Below are 19,602 nucleotides of genomic sequence, written 5' to 3'. Positions count from 1 at the left end.
GGGAGTAAAAATGCAAGGGTTGTAGAAGAAAAGGGGAGGAGAAAGGAAGCAAGACGACAGATGAAGGGGTACTGGTAAAGAACACAAAAAGCCACCTCCTAGGTACGTCCCAAGTTCACTTTGCGGGTTGTTGTTTGTGTCCAGGCTGTGACAGAGGGCATATGGAACAGGGTTCCCATTGTTTAAGGAGTCAGGAGTGTCAGCCCGGCCCATGAAGCTATCTCGGCCAGATCCCATGGTGGGGAAGTAGCTAAGCCTCTCCACAATGTCAAAGGAAGACAGGCGCCTGGGGGCTAGAGGCCTGCTTCTGGAGCACAGTTGGTGCTGGGAGTGATGACTCTTGCCTCCTATGCTCCCCTGCAGCTGTATGGGGTCGTCTGGGTTCTCAGGGCTGGGCACTGCCGGGCTTCCCAGGCAGTCTGGGGGTGGACTCCTGCAGGATTTGTTTTGGAAGGGCTTTTTCAATCGGAAGGGGAGCGGGCTCATTAGGTAGACATTTCTGGGGAGCATGTGTCTGTCCCCATAGACATCCCCTTTGGAATCAGGGCTCCTGCAGGCCTGCTGCTGCTCATGCCTTCGGATGGTAGTAAACCTGGTGTAGGAAGCTGGGCATGCGCCTTTGCATCTGTTGATTTTATGCTTCTGAGGCCCATTGAGGTTGCTGCTGCTGCTGCCGCTGTCATTGGATGCATTTGAGAGGAGATCTATCTCATCTGTGCAAGCTGAAAGTGTGTCCATAGGGATGGCATCACTGACATCTGAAGCCGTGTCCTCCACGTTGCTGCAGGAGTGGGAGGATTTATCTGCCAAGCTGGCAGCATCCTTCTCTTCTTGGTGTGCTTTTGGCAAATCCAGAAGAAACTCTGCAGAGTAGGCAGAACTCAGACAAGCTTTAGACTGGAGAGAAGCGGTGAATTTGTTTTGTCCAGTGGAAAAGTCAAGCGAGGGCATTGATCGGGATCTCTGGATCAGCTGCTCAAAGGCACTGATACGGGAGGAAACGGTGTGTTTGGGGATCTGCTCTGAATCCTCTCGACTAAGGCTGTACTCCATTCTGTCCTTTGCTTCATTCTCAAACTGAGATGCAATATCCCTCACGCTGCATGAGGAGACTGTGCCCAAATGGATCCTGGACCGGTTGATCTGGTGCATGTCTTTATACAGCATTGTAAACTCCATCCCACTCTTCCTGGAGGCAGGGAACAGGTAGCCTTTCCTAGAGTTGGTGCCATACTCCTGCAGGCTCATGGTGCTGCCGGATTTGATGGCATACTCCTGCTTTGACTTCATCAACATGTTTTCTATGCTTTCCCCTATGTCTACCATGAAAGCTTTTTTATTATCGAACAAGGCAATGGAGCTACGAAGGTTTTCGCAGCTTTGAGCTTTCTCATGAGACAGCAAGATACCCTTCTTGTCCTGCACAAGAGCAGCTGGAGCTGCTAGTTTGGGTTTGAATTTGGAAGGGAGGATTTCAGTAATGCAGGCTTTTGCAGCTGATAAGGGCTTCTTATGTTTACATGCGTGACCTAACATACCGGCATGACTAGCGTTAAAGGTTCGGCTATTAACTGAAGAGGGTGCAGTCATATGAGCATTCCCACCTTTACGATCCACTGGTAAGCATGCAGAATAAAATAAACACAACCTGTTAGCTTAAATGCTAGAAAGCTATTGAGAAAGGAGAAAGAACATGCTTGGATTTCATAAAATGCACTTTAAAGAAACAAAGTTCCAAAACATAAAGACAAGCAGGAGGAAACTGCACAACAAGCTGTGCTTACAGGAGTAGGTGAAGTGTTGCTAACATCTCTAGAATGAGAGGCTTGGCCAGAAGCAGATTTGGAGCACTTTGAAGGTACCCTCCTAAAAAGTGCTAAGCATCATCAGCTTCCAGGGAAGCTCCCGCACCATGGAAAAGGGCAGCTGAACTCTAGGCAGGATCAGGGTGTCAGCAAGAATGCAGAGGCACTAACATTGCAAAAATGGCTTAATACCAAGCCTCTAATCACACCTACTATAGTCTCACCACAGTGCTTGCCAAACAGTTTATTCCTGGGAGGGAGAAGACAATCGGTGGCTGACTCTGCTAGCACAAGTAGGCCACATCAGCTGGCCTTGCCCAAGAGCTGCCTACGTAGAGATTCCCCATACTAGGAATAAGCTGAGTGTCCTCCAGACAATGTGGTTGGCCATGTTTGCTTTAAAAATCAAGGAGTCAGATCAGGACATTATCTTTTTTAAAAGTTAGATCCAGTCTGGGTTCAGCTGAGACTGCAGTTTTTAGGTCTGTTTCCAATTTGAGTTCAAACTCAAATGTCAAAATAACCATTCAGGTTCAATTGCAGGTTGGGGACCAATAACTGTTTGAACAGATTTTTCTTGTTCAGATCCAGTTTGACTCCCTGCCCTGCAGGCCTGACATTATGTTGAAAAACAGCTACAAGATGGAAACAGAGAGAGACCTTTTTGGTGTGATGTACTATTTTTAGGGAGAGCAGTTCAGAAACCGAACGCATTCCTCCCTCAGTCCTCTCCCCATCTCAAGCCATTTTTAGGTTGACCTTGGCTCAGAGATACATTCCCCAATACAACTCCCTGATGGGAGTTAGGCTTTTCCTTGTCCTAATCTTCTAGAGAGTCCATGATAGGGAGAGGAAAGGGGAGGAGATACAGCGGCCTCTGCTGCCTCGCTGTCTCAGAGTCTGCAGGGCATTGCTGATTCACAGTGTCCCATGCATTCTCTGCACACCCCTTGCAGGCAGGAGGTTGTGGAGCACATGGTGCCAGCTACACCAGGGTAGCCAGGCCAGCAGACATGGTGCGACCTGCTGAGATACCGCAGCAGGAATAGCAGAAAAGGCAGGGAAGGGCTCTAGCATGGCAAGGCGGTGGGAGCGGATGGATAGCAAGGCCAGCCTGAGCAGCCTCAAGGAAGAACATGAGGGTGTGGGGTGTGGCTAAGGTGCTGGATGGAGGGAGCTGGTCCCTGTTGGGAAGAGGAACCTGGATCAGATAAAGGGGTCATGAAAAATATTGGCCAGTGTGGTCTGAGAGAAAAAAGGAGGGAAAACTGGGGATGGCAAAGAGGAAGGACAGAGGAAACCTCAACTGACTTGAATAGGACTCTAAACCCTGCAGCAGTTTGCCCCATATCACCTGGCTTTTGACACTCTCTGCAGAATGGAGAAGAGGTTAGTACCCTGACCACCTACCTTTTGTGGAAGCAGAGCTAGAAGGTCGCTTGAGACCACTCAGCCCCTGGAACGGGATATCTCCACCTTCCAGCACACTCTTGTAAATCTGTCTTTCATTCTCCAAGCCAGCAGGGTCCCCCAGTGCTGGTTCTGACTCCCTCTTCACTGCATGGTAGTTGGGTGAATATGTGGAGCTGGAAAACACAAAAAAGGGGGAGGGTCACCAGCGGGTCACTTGTTTGCTGAGAGCTTCATGCAAAATAAGAGAAAACCACGCTTGTGAACCCAGAAGAGACTGTGTATCAAGAACTGGTGCTGAATGAAGAGGTTATGAATACACCGCGATAATGTTCTAGGTTTGGCGCTACCATAGCATTCTCCACGTGATAGAACTCTCCCAGCTCAGTCCCCCAGAAAACAGGCAGCAGGAAAGCACTCCTCCTTTATTTTACAAATGAGACAACAGAGTCATAGAGCAGATGCATTTCTTTGCAGACACAATGCAATTCATTGGCTAGCTGGAAGTAGCACAAACATCTTCCAGCTCCCAGCCATCTCTCCTTAAACACTAGCCATGCCTGTCCCCTGCTTACAAAGCACAGCTGCTCAGGAGTTCATCTCAACCAGTTCAGCCTCCAAGTTAACACCACAGTTCAAGACTCCCAGAGCAATTTCTCAAGCCCATCAAGTGAGGGACCATGCAGAGAAGCAACAATACAAGGCTATAGAGACTACTGTTTTAAATGCCCAGAAATTCCCAGACGTGCACAGTTCTGCTCAGCTTTGCCTCAGGCTTCCACTACAGGGAATGAAAAATCCCAGACTCTAGGTCTACCATGCAGATATATAAACAAAATGCTGTTAAAATAAGTACAATTTTAATTTCTTAGGCTTTTAAAAGACTGGACATTTATTACAAATCCCTTTCCTCAGTCATGAATCTAAGCACAAGCATGCCCCCACATCTGATTTCTAAATTTCACTCTTTTCTCTCTAAAAAAATAACCGACAATGCCATGGTATAAATGGCCTTTCCACATACAAAAGACTTACTGAGCAATCAGGCAGACAATGTTTTCCTAAAAGCTAAGCTCATGCGATACCAGTTCTTGTACTCAACCAGGCTCTTCAGAATAAGATGGAGTCTCACACAAAGCTATTCTGGGGCCAAAGCATGACTGCTGGAAAGTTTGAAAAAATAAAAAAAATGGGGCATTTGCCAATTCACGGAAACATTTTGAAAGCTGGTTTACATCGTGATGTCCAGGAGTGATTCAAAGTTATGTGAGTGTGGAAATGCTCATGGTTACGCCTGCTTGTTGTGGATAAATTTGTACATGCATCTGTTTATTTTGGATAGATGCTGTACTTATGGGGTAAAGAGAAAGCTTTCAAACACATCAGAGGACTGGCTATGGAGGTGGAATTACACAATGTCTGGATCACAAAGAAGATTTTAGTTTCCGGACAAGGAAAACCATGTCATATGCAGTCCCATAAATTACTTTCTGGAGTAAAAACTTGTGAAAAGAACCATGAAAAAGAAAGGAAATACTGTCACTTTTTCAACTTCAGCAATGCTCAAACAGACCCATAGCTACAAAGCTGTTATGTCTTATGGGGGTTATCCCAGTGCCTCTCTTTGTCAGGTTGCCGAGGAAGCCCTGCCAGTTGCTGCAGGGAATAATGACTGCCTTGAGGTTCCTCACCTGGGAGGTAAAACCATTTTAGCCTAGTTGTTAAAAACCAAAGGGTTAAAATGATCCTACTTTGGGAATACACCTGGAGGAGAGAGGGAAGGCATTTGGCAGAGTCCCTTTACTAGTTGCTCCCTTATCAGGGCCAGCAAGCAGTACTGTATTAGGGCCAAAGCAGTCTGCAAGATCAGAATCAGGTGAATGGAGGAAAAGACAATAAACTCCAGGTATCTTTTCTCTCTGCTCTCTAAAGGCAGGGCAGGGAAGAATGTGTGACTCCACTGGGTCTCACTGTTGTGTCCCATTCCCAGCCTACCCAGGTTGCTTCCCCTCCACTGGCTCAGATGCTGGCACTCTTGCATGCTTTGGGTGGCATCAGAAAGGGCACAAACATGGGCAGAAACCTTACCAGTCTTTGGCAAATATAAGCTATTTATGCTAATCGCCGAGATTTCCATTTTTTGTTGTTGCTCTCTCCCTACCAAAACAAAACTAAACAGTCATAGGAGCAACCAACAAAGCGCAGCAGTGTGCGAGCTTCCCAGCAGAATGAACACAGACAGAAGGGAACTGAGTTGAAAGAAGTATAGAAGACCTCTAAGGCAGCCCCAGAGGGGCAGTGAACATGTGTGATATTAATGGACGTCTGGAGAAGAACATGCTTTTCCTAACAAACCATCCATGCAGAGGGGATCACTGTGCCTACAGACAACATTAAGCACTCATTCCAATTACAAGGAGCAGCAGGTTCGCAGTAGGAGCTGGCTCCACGGCTTGAGTAACTCAGCACAGCTCAGCATCTTGCTCTGAATATTTTTTTCTTTTTGTGTTCTTCTTTTAAAACAAACCAGCTCCATGTACAACGCATTTAGACAGAGTATACTCTTTATTACATACTCCTCTAGCAAAGCACTGCCACATTAGATCTTTGAGAAATATCATTACTGCTACCACTGTTCCCTTCCTGGAAGCTGGAAAATTATTACCTTCCATCAACAGCATCCTTTTAATCTGGTGCGCATAACTGGGAATATTTAACAGGAGCCAATCTATCATACATGTGTAACAGAAAGAAACTTTGTTTATTCCACGCAATAAAGCTACTTGCATGAAGTTACAGTCAATTTGCAAACTTCATCAAGATGGAGTTCAAGGTCTGTCTGTTTTGTTTTTTTTTTTTAGTCACTGCCTAGTACAATCAGCAATTCTTATCTGGACAATGCAATCGCTCATGTAATTGCTGCAAAATTCATTGAAGATCAAAGAGCAGATATTGTACCTGGACTCATCTTAAAGCACGTGTATAATTCTCATGTTACACGCATTTGTCTATATCCATCATCAAAAAATAATGCCAACCCATTTCCAATGCCCAAAACCCTGTCCTACATGCCCTCAGATTGTAAAAGAGACATGAAAAAGCAATTGGAAAACTTACTAGGCAGAATGGTCTGTGGAAGTTTCCAGAGGAGTAACACCTGCTGTATTCTGCAAAAGTCCAAACAAAGGAGTCATTGATACACACTTACATGTGAGGAGAAAGAAAAAGGCTTGCTTAAGTAATTTTTCCATCTATTACTTGAATATTAGCAATGTCTTTCTGTTAGGAGACATTGAGGTTTAAGTCTAAATACAATTTAAGCTGTCAATGTCTTTGCAGAAAAGCGACAATTTTCCTGAGTTCCTTCAGGGCAGTGACAGGTTTTTAGCACAGCCGATGCCTTTTCCCAGCGCCTATTCTTTTGTCTGCAAATGAGTCATTGTGAATAAAGCCAAAAGCAAGAAGAGATAACCAGCTGGGCCATGACCAGGAGACACATGCTCATAATTATTTCGCCAAGCTTTTTCCCCAACCAGTCACTGCCCGCCTTTGCTTTAAAGGTATATTACAGTTCTGCAGCACAATACATTCCTCAGCATTCAAAAAAAAAAAAAAAATCAAAGCACTAACAAGAAAAGCAATGTTTCAGTTCAGTTTCCTTACTTAAGAGAAGCAATGCCAGCTGCACAGGTTCAATAGCAAAAGCCAGTTCTTATCCGCTTGCTTTAAATCCATCTAACACTTCCTAGGCACATTATTTAAAAAATTGAAGGCAATTTTAGAAGAAATGCTCTATTTAGTGTCCCCTCATCTATCTGAGGATTCCTACGTAGGAAGAAAAAGGAAATCTTGGGTTTGAAAAAGCAGCTTTTTCAAGTCCTGGTGAAATGCCGCAGCTTCAAAAAAAATGAACAATAGAAAAAAATAGAAAAAATGGCGTGTTACCAAATTAATCTATCATTTCATGGTTCGGGTCCTGCAGACCCTCGAAACAGCAGCAGCAGCTGACCTGCCCTAGAAGGCCATGGCAAGGTACAGCATAAGGAAAATTGTGTAAAATCTCTTGGGAATATCCAAATCTTGGGTACGCGTGAGCTCTAGCAGAGAGCAGGGCTTGTATGAAGGGAGGGTAGATGGCAACACGCTTGAAAGGCACGAGATGATGACGTGACGCCAACCAAGAATTTTAAGCTGATTGCTGCTGCCTATTCATGTGAAAAATAGAGAGGGTTTTTCTGCAGACACTGAACTCAAAACCCTAAAGGGGGGCAGGGGTGGGGGGCAGCTGAAAGGGAACGGGGGTGAGAGGAAATCACTGGATCTGAAATGGATTTCAAGCCGGATTCTCAGCATCACGTTCTATTATTTCTGACAGCGACACAGCAAGCCATGCAGTCAGAACGGTCAGAACCATTATTTATCCCAACCTCATTTAATAATCATCCAGCAGTGAATAGATTAGAGCAGAGAGTTTGGAAACAGGGATTGGCAGCATGAAAAGAATAGGAAATACCTTCTGTGTCTTTTTATGTGGCGCTTTATAAAGCTTCTCCATTTTTTCTAAATCTGCCTCTAACTCAGTCTGGTAGAGGTAGAGGTCTTTTTCTAGATCAGTCTGGTTAAAGAAGGAGAAGAAGAATGGGAAAATAATGCTTAGGGTTAGGGGAAACCAAAAGAATGTTAATTTTGAAAAAAAAAAAGTGAGCCTTTTTAATTGAAAAAAGACAAAGATGGTATGGACAATACACAGAAATTCACTAGCAATTAATCATGTTTCAATCATTACAGAGGAAATAATTTTGAATGTTAAATGCCTAAAACTAAGAGATGCACAGGCCTACTAGAATCTAATTCTACAAACCATAAAGTTATAAAACCCACCTAAAAAAAAAAAAAAAGATACTGTAACAATATGCAATATGCTGTTAGTATAATTATCGTTGCAAGTCAAGATAGCAAAACCACCACTCTAAATTATGTCTCATTATGCTTTAAGAATTGTTTATTAAATCAATTTACTAGCTACTTAATTGTTAGACTAATTAGCTGAAGCCCAATTTAAAAAGATCACTCACAAGCACACAAAACCCAAGCAATACTACAAAAAAAAAAAAAAAAAGAAAATCACATACACACATACATACGCGCTAGATGCTGTAGTACAACATACGTGAGACACAATTACCTTTCTATCCTCTCTAGTAAGGATAGAGCAATCTCCAGGAGTATAATCCCAAATCTTTTTTGGAGGCTGATGGAAAGCAGAGGAAGGAAATGAGGAAATGAAGATAAGGAAAGACATCACAGACAATATGGAAATTGGATTAGAACAGAGGGGGAATACAATAGGGGATTTGCATCAACACTGAAAAGAAATTTAAAAAAAAACCACAACAGAGAAAGAGAGAGAGATAGAGGGATAAATCTGCTATAGCACAAATATCAAGAGATCGTGGGAGGCAAAAGGGAGCATACATGCAGTCTGGGAGGGGCTGTTATCAGTAGTGTTTGAGGAAATTCTTATTTTTGCAAGGTGCCCTAAGGGATTTTGGACTCTCTAGAGGGAGCCCACAGCTGGTAGTTAAAGCATTCTTAACACAAAACCAAAACAGAACAAAATGGGGAAAAAACCACACAGTTATAAAAAGCGTTTGTTTTGCTCATTCTTCTTTTCAAAAGGAAAGGGTAAAACAAGGGCCTTTGATAAATAAAAGGGAGAATCTTTCCCACCCCCACCAGACTATGAATACATACCATGTGAACAAATGGCTGAATTTCCAGTGATGGCATTGCGGGGCAATGAGAATGCAGAGTTGTTATTTTTTATTTCACTGGTTTGGAGGTTTGTTTGTGAGGGGTTTTGGTGGAGAGAGTGGGAGACATGGAAGTTTGGGAACTAGTTATTTAAAATTCATCCTATAGGTGAAGGCACAGATTTCAAAATAGGATTTTCCTGTTTGGATGCACGTGTAAATACCAGGGAGGATTACTAAAAGTGAAAGACCTTTGTCCTGACACTCCTATCCAAATAATGCCACGCTAATATCCTCATTTCACCAGGTACGCACTTCTCACTGATACGCTCAGAGAGACTTTGTTCTTACTTTGTGAAATCAGAATACATTTGCTCCGTTTCCAAACAAAAATAACCTCTGTTGGCTGGCAAGCTTAGCATCATCCTTTGTGTCCATACTGACTTCTGTGACTAGATTACTAAAGTACCTCCGAGTCACTGACAGGGAATCTCCCAGTGTCAGTCTATCAAAGGTGAGACTGAGCTACAACACTTGGGTCTTGGTCCAAATTCCTTTCTAGACTGCCTGGATCTGTAGTTTGAACCTGCCCCACCTTACATTTGGACAGCCACTGTGTGAATGCAAACACTAAATACCTATTTCTTATCCATCAGATCAGCAACTGCATGGGGGTAGATGGTGTTGCAAAGATTTAGGTTTGAGATTTGGAGGGAGGAACTGGAGGGAAGGAGGTGAGAAGGCAGGACATGCACCCCTTTTTTCCAGTCCCCTGCTTCTCCATTTATAGCAAAGAGCTTACTCAGTGCTGCCTCAGGAAGGTCTGGGAGAAAGTGCCCATGTGTGTGATCCCGCAATCACAGCGGAAGACAACCAACCTCTAGACTGACCAAAAGTCAAGTATTGTGGATGGGCTCCATGGAGCTGTGGAGCCACAGGTCAGGAGGAAAGAAGGAAGGCGCATGGGGAGATTCAGTCTCAGCAGCACACTGATTTCGCATCCATGCTGCAGAGACTGGATCTACCTGTCTGCAGGGCATGCACCTGTCCACAGAGCTGGCCAGAAATGCATCTGGGATGCTGGTCCAGCAAAGTGTCGCTTCAGCAGCCCTAGGAAGCGCATGTGCTTTCCTCAATGGGGAATCATAGAATCATAGAATCATTTTGGTTGGAAAAGACCTTCAAGATCATTGAGTCCAACCATTAACCATGCCCCCTAAACCATGTTCTGAAGTACCCTGTCCACTCGCTTTTTGAATATCTCCAGGGATGGTGACTCAACCACTTCCCTAGGCAGCCCATTCCAATGTTTGACAACCCTCTCAGTAAAAAAATTTTTCCTAATATCTAACCTAAATCTCCCTTGCCTCAACTTGAGGCCATTTCCTCTTGTCCTATCTCCAGCCACCTGACAGAAAAGACCAGCACCCACCTCACTACAACCCCCTTTCAGGTAGTTGTAGAGAGCGATAAGGTCTCCCCTCAGCCTCCTCTTTTCTGGACTGAACAGCCCCAGCTGCCTCAGCCGCTCCTCATAAGACTTGTGCTCCAGGCCCCTCACCAACTTGGTTGCCCTCCTCTGAACACGCTCCAGCAACTCAATGTCTTTCCTGTAGCGAGGGGCCCAAAACTGAACACAGGACTCGAGGTGCGGCCTCACCAGTGCCGAGTACAGGGGAACAACCACCTCCCTGTTCCTGCTGGCCACACTGTTTCTGATACAGAAATGGGGAAAGCCCCATCCTAGCCATTCTGGTGTCTCAGAAGAACAACACCCACAGGCTCACAAGAATCCTGTGCTCCCTTTTACCAAAGGTGTTTCCTGCCCATGTCATATAGCTGCAAATAAAGTCAGAAAGCCAGGGGAAATCATGTCTGTAGAAGTACACATTATCTCCAGCACTGGAAAAAAAGCTGGGAGAAACAGAGGATCTTTGAAAATACCAGGTGCCAGCAAACATCAGTTGAAACCCTCTGGTTAGACATGAGGCTTAGCCACTAGCTGGTCACAAAAATCTGGTCTTCTCATGACCAGAGTGAGCACAGCTACAAAAAGCATACTCTTTTGGCTGTGGTAATGAAGCTCAGAGGGAGCTTTGCTGAATTTCTGTCAGGTTCCAGAGTAGCTGTCTATAAAAGTCTGAGATGGCATCCTCATTCAAGTGCCTGATGCTGGAGCACTCTGTACAGAGTACTACATTCAGGGGTTGGCATAGCTGATCAGGGAGCATGGCTGCATGGCTTTGGAACTAAAGCAAGTTGACAAGGGATATCATTTCAAGGCAAGCTGTAAGAAAGCAGCCCTGAACAACAGTGCCCCGAGCAAGGTGGGGAACTTGCTACCAGAACAGACACTCTGCTGAACAAGAGATGGATTGCTGGTGTAGCCTACGATGCCCTCTTCTGAACTAAGGCCAATGCTGCATGACTAAAAGTACAAATGCACGCTTCTTAGGAACAGATATACCCTCACTTCTGGAACAGCCCAAGGGCATAAATGTTCTCCTTTCTCTGACATGTTTTCCATTAACTTATACTAACTCAAAGGGTCATAGAGATGACAAACCTTCATTCATTGCAAGAGCATATGGCTATTAATTACACAGCAGCAAAGAGAAGCAGGTTTCTTCTCACTTTGTGGAAATCTTAAACCATGACAACTTGTGAAGGGTTAAATCCTTATACTGACATCATTTAAAAGCCTCAGTGAGGTGCGATTTACCTGACTTCTACTGCCTAAAAGTTAGGGGGTCTCATCTCAAACGCTGTTGAAGCTCCTTCTTTAGCTTAGGATGGAAGGTCCATAGCTATAAAACATAGTTTTCTGTGACAGAATGGACTACCCAGCCACTGTACATGTTCGTTTTTCAGCAAAAATCACACTATTTCTATGACGTGATCAGACTAGGCACCCAACCTCAGGCAGCTACCTTCTGTGCAGAGGAATTTTGTCACTTCTGTAAGAACAAAGACTAGATTTAAAGAAAACCTGCTCTCTGGTGTCCATATGCATTTGCCTTTGAAGCCAGTACTGAGCCTTAAAATGTATTTCTGTTTTGTTGTACATGCAGGGAAATCTCAGCAGCACTCAAAAATGGTATGCATGGGCATTTGACAACTGAACTCAAGGAGAAAGGAGAAACAACCACTACACTTGAATAGATGTGAGAGGCTGATACTGACCCTCTGGTGCAGTAAGAGCAGCTTATTAAACAGTATTTAATAATGAAGTTAATAGTGTTTAATCGGTAAGAACCAGGCCATAAAATGCTTTAAAGTCACATTTTTTCCAGTAGCCATGACCACTGATGTGCTCCCTCCATCAAAATGTCCTTTGTCCTACTGAATAATTAAGCTTTGCTTCATCTTTTTCCAGAGTGGGAACCAAGGCTTTCTTATTGCCCTGCCCCCCCCCCCCCCCCCCCCCAGCAACACAACTCCATCTGAAAAGAAAGCACACTGTTCTCAGACTCCTTTGGTTTCAGGGAATGGCAAGGGCTATTCAACACAGACGGATGCACCCCATTTAGGCAATAGGCAGCTACATGCATAAGGAAATGAGCAGGAAACAGGGTCATGATCTGTTTATGGATAGCTGGAAATTACTGACCTACAGTTTACAAGCCAAGGCCAGGAATAAATGAGTGATTCTCCTTGACTTAAAGCTACCTATCAGCCATCCTAGATCTTCTTAGGCAGAGGGAGAATGAGGGCTTTGAATAAGGACTTTCAATAATGAGAACAGGGCATTACTTCTAACATTAACAACAAAAATGCAGTTTGAACTACGGTGAAAAATATTGCCTTGTTGATACCTATGGCTGGAAGGCAGGGAACATTTGTAAACGGCTTCAAAATACTTAAAGTGGTCACAGAACAGCTGCTTTACGTCAGTACCAGATTGACATTATGAACAATCATATTTTTAAATGAGGAAGGCAGCTGTTCCAGGTTTAGGGCCTAGCAAAGATATGTGACAATCATTAAAAAAAAAAAAAAAAAAAAAGTAGGTTGACTTCATTGGTCATCGCAACTATCAAACTTACCGGTTTCCCAAACTCCAATTCCGAAAAGAATTTATACCAAGGTTCATTCTTTAAATCTATCTCTTCTGGGCTTATATCCCGAGTCTAAAGGAGTTGGTGATAGGGGAATGGAAGAAAGAGAAGGACAACATTATGCAAAGAATACACGGAAAGGGACTGTTAGAGATGCAGATCCCATGGTTTCCATGCTAAAATGTAGATATTTATCCTTGTAATTTGGAATTTCTATAGCACCTCTCTCACAAAGGCCATGAATTGCTTTACAAACATCAGTTAAGCCTAATGGCATCATTGTGAGCAACATGAATATGAATGAATTGCATTTTACAGGAGACCCCCACAGAGAGAGATTATGCTGCTTGCCCAGAGTCATAGGGAGACTCAATGGAAGAGCTGGGAGTCAACCAGTCCTTTGGTCCTACTATCAGACACTTCCATCGAGTCCAAAGCTGCATGTACTTTAAGTTTTTTTTTTAATCTTCATTTGGTTAAAAAAGGGAGATTCAGTGAGACCTGAATCAAATACTGCATCTTTAACAGCACATGAATATGTGAGAAACCCTGTTCTATACACTGCAAACAGAGTGAAAGGTGGTTTTCTAAATCAAAGGAGACACAAGTCAGAGAGAGCGCATCCCTGAGAGGTCTCTGAAGGGATGGACAGAGAGACAATATTACTTGTTTCTTCACAAATAAATGCTAGAGAATCAGACAAAACTACAATGAAGGAAAAATCAGACAGGACAGAAAACAGTACAGTTGAAAAGGAAATTCCCTTTTGTTCATACAATCTGTTTTAATGCAACAAAAAACGTTGTAGTAGTTGTAGCTGTTTAAAAACACTACTGGTGAGATAAGAGAATAAAGTCCATTGCTGAGGGTTATGAGGTGCCACTCCCCTAACTAGCTAACTCTTGCATTTCAGTGTACCTAGTCTTAGACATAATGGATCTCAGTGCATTAGAAATATAAATATATTATGTCTGATATGCCAGTGTGATCCCAAGTGCTCCATCACAACAAGTGATGAGCCACACACATGCACAGAGGGCCAACCCAAAGTGTCCTGATGCAAATTGTCCTGCGATGCGGTTACTGAGACAGAGGGGAGTTCCCAACAGCGCTGGGCTTTGCTAGATGTCCCAGACTCTGCCAGAGTCCTCAGGCATCACAAAAAAAGCTCTAGGACAAGTGCACAGGATTGATGCTGAAAAAGGGGCAATGCTTCAATCTGAAAGATAAGTGGTTACATCATGTTTGATCTCTGATGGCCTGGAGGAAGATTTGGCTATTTCTTAAAGGCACAATAGAAGCAGTGCCTCCATTTTTTTAGTTTACTCCAACTATAAGTACTCATCTTGTTATATAACTGCCTTAACATCAAAAAAGTGCCCACTGACATCAACAGGAGGCTCTTCATTGCTCTGAAATGGTTTTGGATTGGGATTCTGATAGTCACAGCTCTGGGTGTGATTACCAGGAGATATCCACAAATCTCCTGTAACCTCCTTGAAAGATCTAGTTGCTAACCGCTGCATTACTGTTGTATTTAATGAGACTGATGGAGACCATGAAGTCACTATTTCAAAACCTTCTTTCTTCTGTGATCTATGGCTTGAAATTAAAGCTCAAACATTGGAAGTAACACGGCTATCACATTCTTCTTGTCTTTGATGAGCTCTGCACAATTTCTCTCAATTATGCTGATGATAGTCCTGCTTGTGTCTTTTAGTCTCTGATTCAAGAGCTCAATTAAGTACCTGATGAAGTCTGAACATGTAAACATTGCCACTGGTGATGACAGACCTTTTGCAAAGGCTTAGGTACACAGATGAAGGAGGCCTTTTGCCGCAAGGTTTAATCTTGGCTGTTTACAGTGAGACAAAATTGCCACTTATGTGAGCAGAAATCTTGCTCCAGGATGGACTGCAGGAATGGAGTTGTCATACAGTGTTCAAACCACTTCTCACTGGCAGTCCTCTAATGGGCTGAGCCCAGTAGGATCAAGAGAGAGTCATCCACCGACCATTTCAATAGGCACTAGGATCACACTCCTATCAGGAGCGACTTTGTTGAAGTCAATGAAGGGACACAGGTGTGAAAAGAAGTTGGTTGCAGGATCTTCAAAAAGTGATGGACCTTGATTGCACTTGGAAGGAAAAAGAGAAAACCCACCAAAATACTAAGGAGAAATATTAGGTCCCAGATCAGACTTGATTCTTACATTTCTATTGATTTAAATTGCTGTTCACTCTTGTGTAAAATCCTTGGCAGGTTTTTCAGGAGCATTCCTTTACCTACTCCACACAGGGATCAATGCCTGAGCTGTTAAGGCACAAAGTCCAGTTTACATTTGGAATCTCACATGCAATTAGCACTTCTAGTTGAATCCTTCAAATTAATCCCTATATAGAACAATTATATCTTTATGTACCAAACTGGCTATTCACTAGTAACCTCATTCAGTATTTTCTAGCACTTACAGTGTCACACACTGAAGGACACCTTAAGTGAGCTGTGGTGATTTATGCAGGACTGGCTGACAGGGTTAGCACCACCTCTCTGCCCTGCCCATTGCCAAGTGTTCTCAGCCAAGCCTGCAGAATGAGACTTTTGTATATCCCCTAGCTGTCACGATTCACAGCACTATTTACTAATTCAAACTGAACTTAGTAACAGCTCACTTAATAATCCAGGTTACACACTGGTGTAGCTGGGGAGCCAGCTCACATTCCATTCTGCCACCCCTGCTGCAGAAGTGGTGAGATCCAGCTGAGGAAGAAAGCAGCCCAGGATAGATGGCCATGTCCTAATGTACCTCAGAGGCATCCCCTGACGCACATTACAGGCAGTCTAAAACTTAGTCATTCTGTGTTTAAAGCATCAGAGGAACATAGAAACTGAACCAGCCTGCTTTGTTGCATAATGCCTTCAACCCTCCTGCATCAGCTAATGCTATGCCCTAGAAAAAGTACAGCTGGTAAAACAGCTGCTGAACAGGTCACAGTGTCAAACATGGATTAAAAACTAGGGTTAGTGATCCATACGTAACACAGAAAACAACATGTCCAAAAGGAAAGAAGCCTCTCAGTCCCCCTGGATCTTACTTTACAGAGAACAAAAGTGTTAGGAAGTTATGCAAAACAGTTTTCAAAACAAAATATACAGGAAATACATCACACAAGCACTGCAATGTAAGCATAAGAAATCCTATCCAAATGGAACTGACAAGCACTTGGGGAGTATTTTACAATCACAGGATAAAGCCAAACTAGGATAAAACAAACATTACCATTTTTTCATTGTTCAGAACTGAGGACTTTCCTGGCTGATAGTCATAAATGCTCCTGGGCTCTGCTCGGTATTTTCTGGTGTCCACCTTCTTGTCTGGAGGCTCCCAGTCAGTCCTGAGTAAAGAAAGATCAATTAACCCAAAACATTGTGGTTTCCATGGAGACAAGCACTTCCTTTTGACAGGCACCTTTCCCTGTTAATCGTGGTTTAATCAGGGTACTTTTTTTAATCTAGGAAAGGAGCCTGCAAGAGGAACAGTTCAGATAGGACTCCAGGCATATATTTGTTTATCTATAGCAGGCAGAGGTTGATACAGCTCAGCTGCTGAAACCATCGGAGTAGAGGAGGTTTCTTCGAAGTACTTTAAATAAACTTCCAGACTTCCATGTCTTTCCTGATTGGAAATAGCTTAGTGATGGGCTTCAACTAAGCTCACAAATACAAACATGTCCAAGCTTTGAGCAGAACTCAGACTAAATCTCTTTTGCTAAACTCCTTCATTTTAGCCACATCACCAATTACCTGACTACTACTACTCCGGATTCTGGGGGCACTCTGGGATCCAAGATGGGGTCTTTTCTAGACACATGAACAAACTATCTCAGACTGGTGTATCTAAAGATGGCTAAGAACAGTCCATTGACTATCCAAACCACGATAATTTTGTGCAGTGTCCACACTGGGACAGTTCAGATAACAGTAGTCACAAAGCATTCTGAGTGCATATCCTACAATGCCCAGCTCCTCCAAAAAGTAACATATTCAAACACCTCATGCAGAATAACCAATGCCCCTGAAAAAGCCCAGAAATCAGGCCATTTAAACTGGTAAACTAATTCTGATCTTGCTCTTGATATGTTCCCTTTGATGGGCAATGTTGTATGTGGATTCATCTCACCTAGCATTCACCAAACAAACATGAGGCATCCGACCAGAACTGCTGCTCCAGGTTTCCTTGCACTGCACTTACCCTACTGACCTGGTTTAGGATAGGAACAACCCACTGAGTTGCCCAAACTCTCTCCACTGGCTCAGGAGAGACAGAGGCAACCAATTTAAATTTATTTTTATTTTTTTTTAAAGTAAGGCAAGATGACAGCCAAAACGACTGGCCTACAAACAGCGTACAAATTTCAACAAGGTTGATCTCTGCTGTCTAGAATAAACTTGATTGCTTAAGATTCCAGCCCCAGAGAAACTTCTCCCTGGTGAAACACTGTCACTAGATAACAGGAAGCATTAATTATTGTAACCCTTTCACTTGCAAGAGTCTTCTCAGAGGGCCGATGTACTATGCCTTCAATTCCTGCATAAGGAAGAGATGTTCTATCAGCAAACTTTGTCTCCTGATCTGGTGGCCTGAGATGCTCACTGAATTAGAAATCTCAAATTATGGCATTGCTCATTTGAGGCAGCAAGCGAAAAACATTAAGAGCATGTGGAATTTGGTGAGGGAGGGAGGAGCAGTTCAAGAGCTGGGAGAATTCAGCAGGACATAAAATATTCATTGCTCATTCTGCTTTCCCTTCATTTGGGAAACGCATTCATTACTGTTACAAAGAGGTTTAAAATACATGGTAATAAACAAAGCAAAAAAACAGAGGAGAAGTAATCTTGAACAATCAGAAGTGACACTGCTAACTAAAGCCTACTTTCAAATAAAATTAATATGGGTGGAACTGCTCAGAAATGGAAAATGTAAAACAACTTTTACCAAGGCTCAACACAAATCCAGGTTTTGCTTCTCCACAATTATTGCTACTTGCTTGTATTCTGAGGTGCCTTTGGGAGTGTCACACTGAGCCAAGAGTTTCCACTGTGCCTCTGTGGCGGGCACTGTATAGGCATGACACCCAGGGAAACACTCCTCACTCAGGCAGGAAACTATGCAACAGACTGTGTGATGACTGGTAAAAAAAAGACAGACAAAATGGGGGACTGGGCTGTGACAGTAAAGGAGTTCACTGCTGCCTAGTAGAAGAGTCAGAGTCAAAACTACATGTCCACTTCCCCCAAAAAGTTTAACTGGAGTTGTGGACCTAAAGCTTCCACCTTTGTTCCCTTCCCATTCACAGCTTTCAGAGATTCTTCCAGTACTGATCCAAATATGTCTTAGTTCAGGTCACCTTTCTGGGCTTGATTTCAGCGATGAAGTACGGTTTGGCAGTGGCAAAGTGGCAGACCTCTTAACAACCTTCTCTGAATCAATATTGTCCATCTCACTCTTGGAGCGGGGAACTGAAAGCTGGGTTCTGCCTGTAGGATAAGTCAAATACAGGAATACTAGTGAACTGGATAGGAGGCAAATAAATACATGCTTTACATGCCCTTTCTGTTTGACAGATTACACAAGAAATGTGAATTACTCACTGTCCTCAGAATAGGAATAACGAGGAGAGTATGAATCAGAATCTTCATCTGAAAGACAAAAGCATTTTGCAAGTGAGCTGAAAAAGCCCCAAAGAAGAAGCACCAGAGACTCTTTTCATTTCTTCTACTATTATATTGGCCATAATTTGAGTGATATGCCCAATACTTACCACAGGGAGAGGATCCTGGAGAAGAAAATCCTAATGAGGTTTAAATTGCATTTAAATATAATTCCCAGATTAGATATAAATATTAATGTACTACTTACACTAATACCTTTCTCCAGGCTCTCAAAGCACTTCAGAAAACAATCACTTTTTGTCACAAAACTCCTCTACAGTAAGGGTTATTAGATCCATTTTATCAAAAGCTGAAAGATAAATAGAGGATCTAAAAGCTGTAGTATATGCCTAAAATAACTCATTAGGTGCTAGATACAGTAATAGAGCTGAGGAGTCCTGCTCCCAATCACATATGATAACTGCTGGGACATCCTTGTATTAACTTGCACACCAAACTGAAGTATGTTCACTGACTCAGATCATCTTTTAAGCACAGATAACATTCCTGGCACAAGACACATATGTATCCTTACACCAAGAGACTGTCCTTGTTCTCATGAGCTTACTCTTTAAATAGGAAAGACATGTCTATAGAATGCAATAGAGATATTCAAGCAGCTCTAAAAGAGCTAGCAATGGCATCAGTGTAACTGAGTGATGTGGTCTGGCCCCCAAGCTGAACCTTCTCTCTCTGACACTGAAAGTGTTACACTGCATCAGCACAGCAATGTTGTTCCCAGGACACAGATGCTGCCTTGGGCTGTGAAACCATATACTGCCTTATTCAAAGATAACACAGTATTGTAGTGCGCAAGGCAGATGTGCCCAAAAAGAAGGTGCGAGGATGGCAGCATTACCACCC

General features: G+C 43.2%; 1 protein-coding gene across 42 annotated transcripts in view; it reads right to left on the bottom strand.

Annotated features, from left to right (window-relative positions):
* SORBS1 (sorbin and SH3 domain containing 1) overlaps nt 1–19,602 on the bottom strand; it is an 81,507-nt gene that overhangs the window by 22,584 nt on the left and 39,321 nt on the right. For 13 of the 42 annotated variants that reach the window (XM_052798295.1, XM_052798300.1, XM_052798296.1 and 10 more), the window contains 10 exons: nt 18,679–18,726; nt 18,435–18,564; nt 16,307–16,421; nt 13,015–13,098; nt 8,970–8,984; nt 8,401–8,466; nt 7,729–7,830; nt 6,333–6,382; nt 3,216–3,391; nt 96–1,616 (listed from right to left, as the gene is read on the bottom strand). In XM_052798295.1, the coding sequence (XP_052654255.1) occupies nt 96–1,616; nt 3,216–3,391; nt 6,333–6,382; nt 7,729–7,830; nt 8,401–8,466; nt 8,970–8,984; nt 13,015–13,098; nt 16,307–16,421; nt 18,435–18,564; nt 18,679–18,726 (2,307 nt within the window). The remainder of the gene's footprint in view (nt 1–95; nt 1,617–3,215; nt 3,392–6,332; nt 6,383–7,728; nt 7,831–8,400; nt 8,467–8,969; nt 8,985–13,014; nt 13,099–16,306; nt 16,422–18,434; nt 18,565–18,678; nt 18,727–19,602) is intronic. The other 29 variants (XM_052798337.1, XM_052798338.1, XM_052798324.1 and 26 more) reach the window with 5 other exon arrangements.

The sequence above is a fragment of the Harpia harpyja genome, chromosome 10 (assembly GCF_026419915.1).
Source record: "Harpia harpyja isolate bHarHar1 chromosome 10, bHarHar1 primary haplotype, whole genome shotgun sequence".
Lineage (NCBI taxonomy): Eukaryota > Metazoa > Chordata > Aves > Accipitriformes > Accipitridae > Harpia > Harpia harpyja.
The sequence above is the reverse complement of the archived record's forward strand: the minus strand, read 5'-3'. Positions and strand labels throughout refer to the sequence as shown.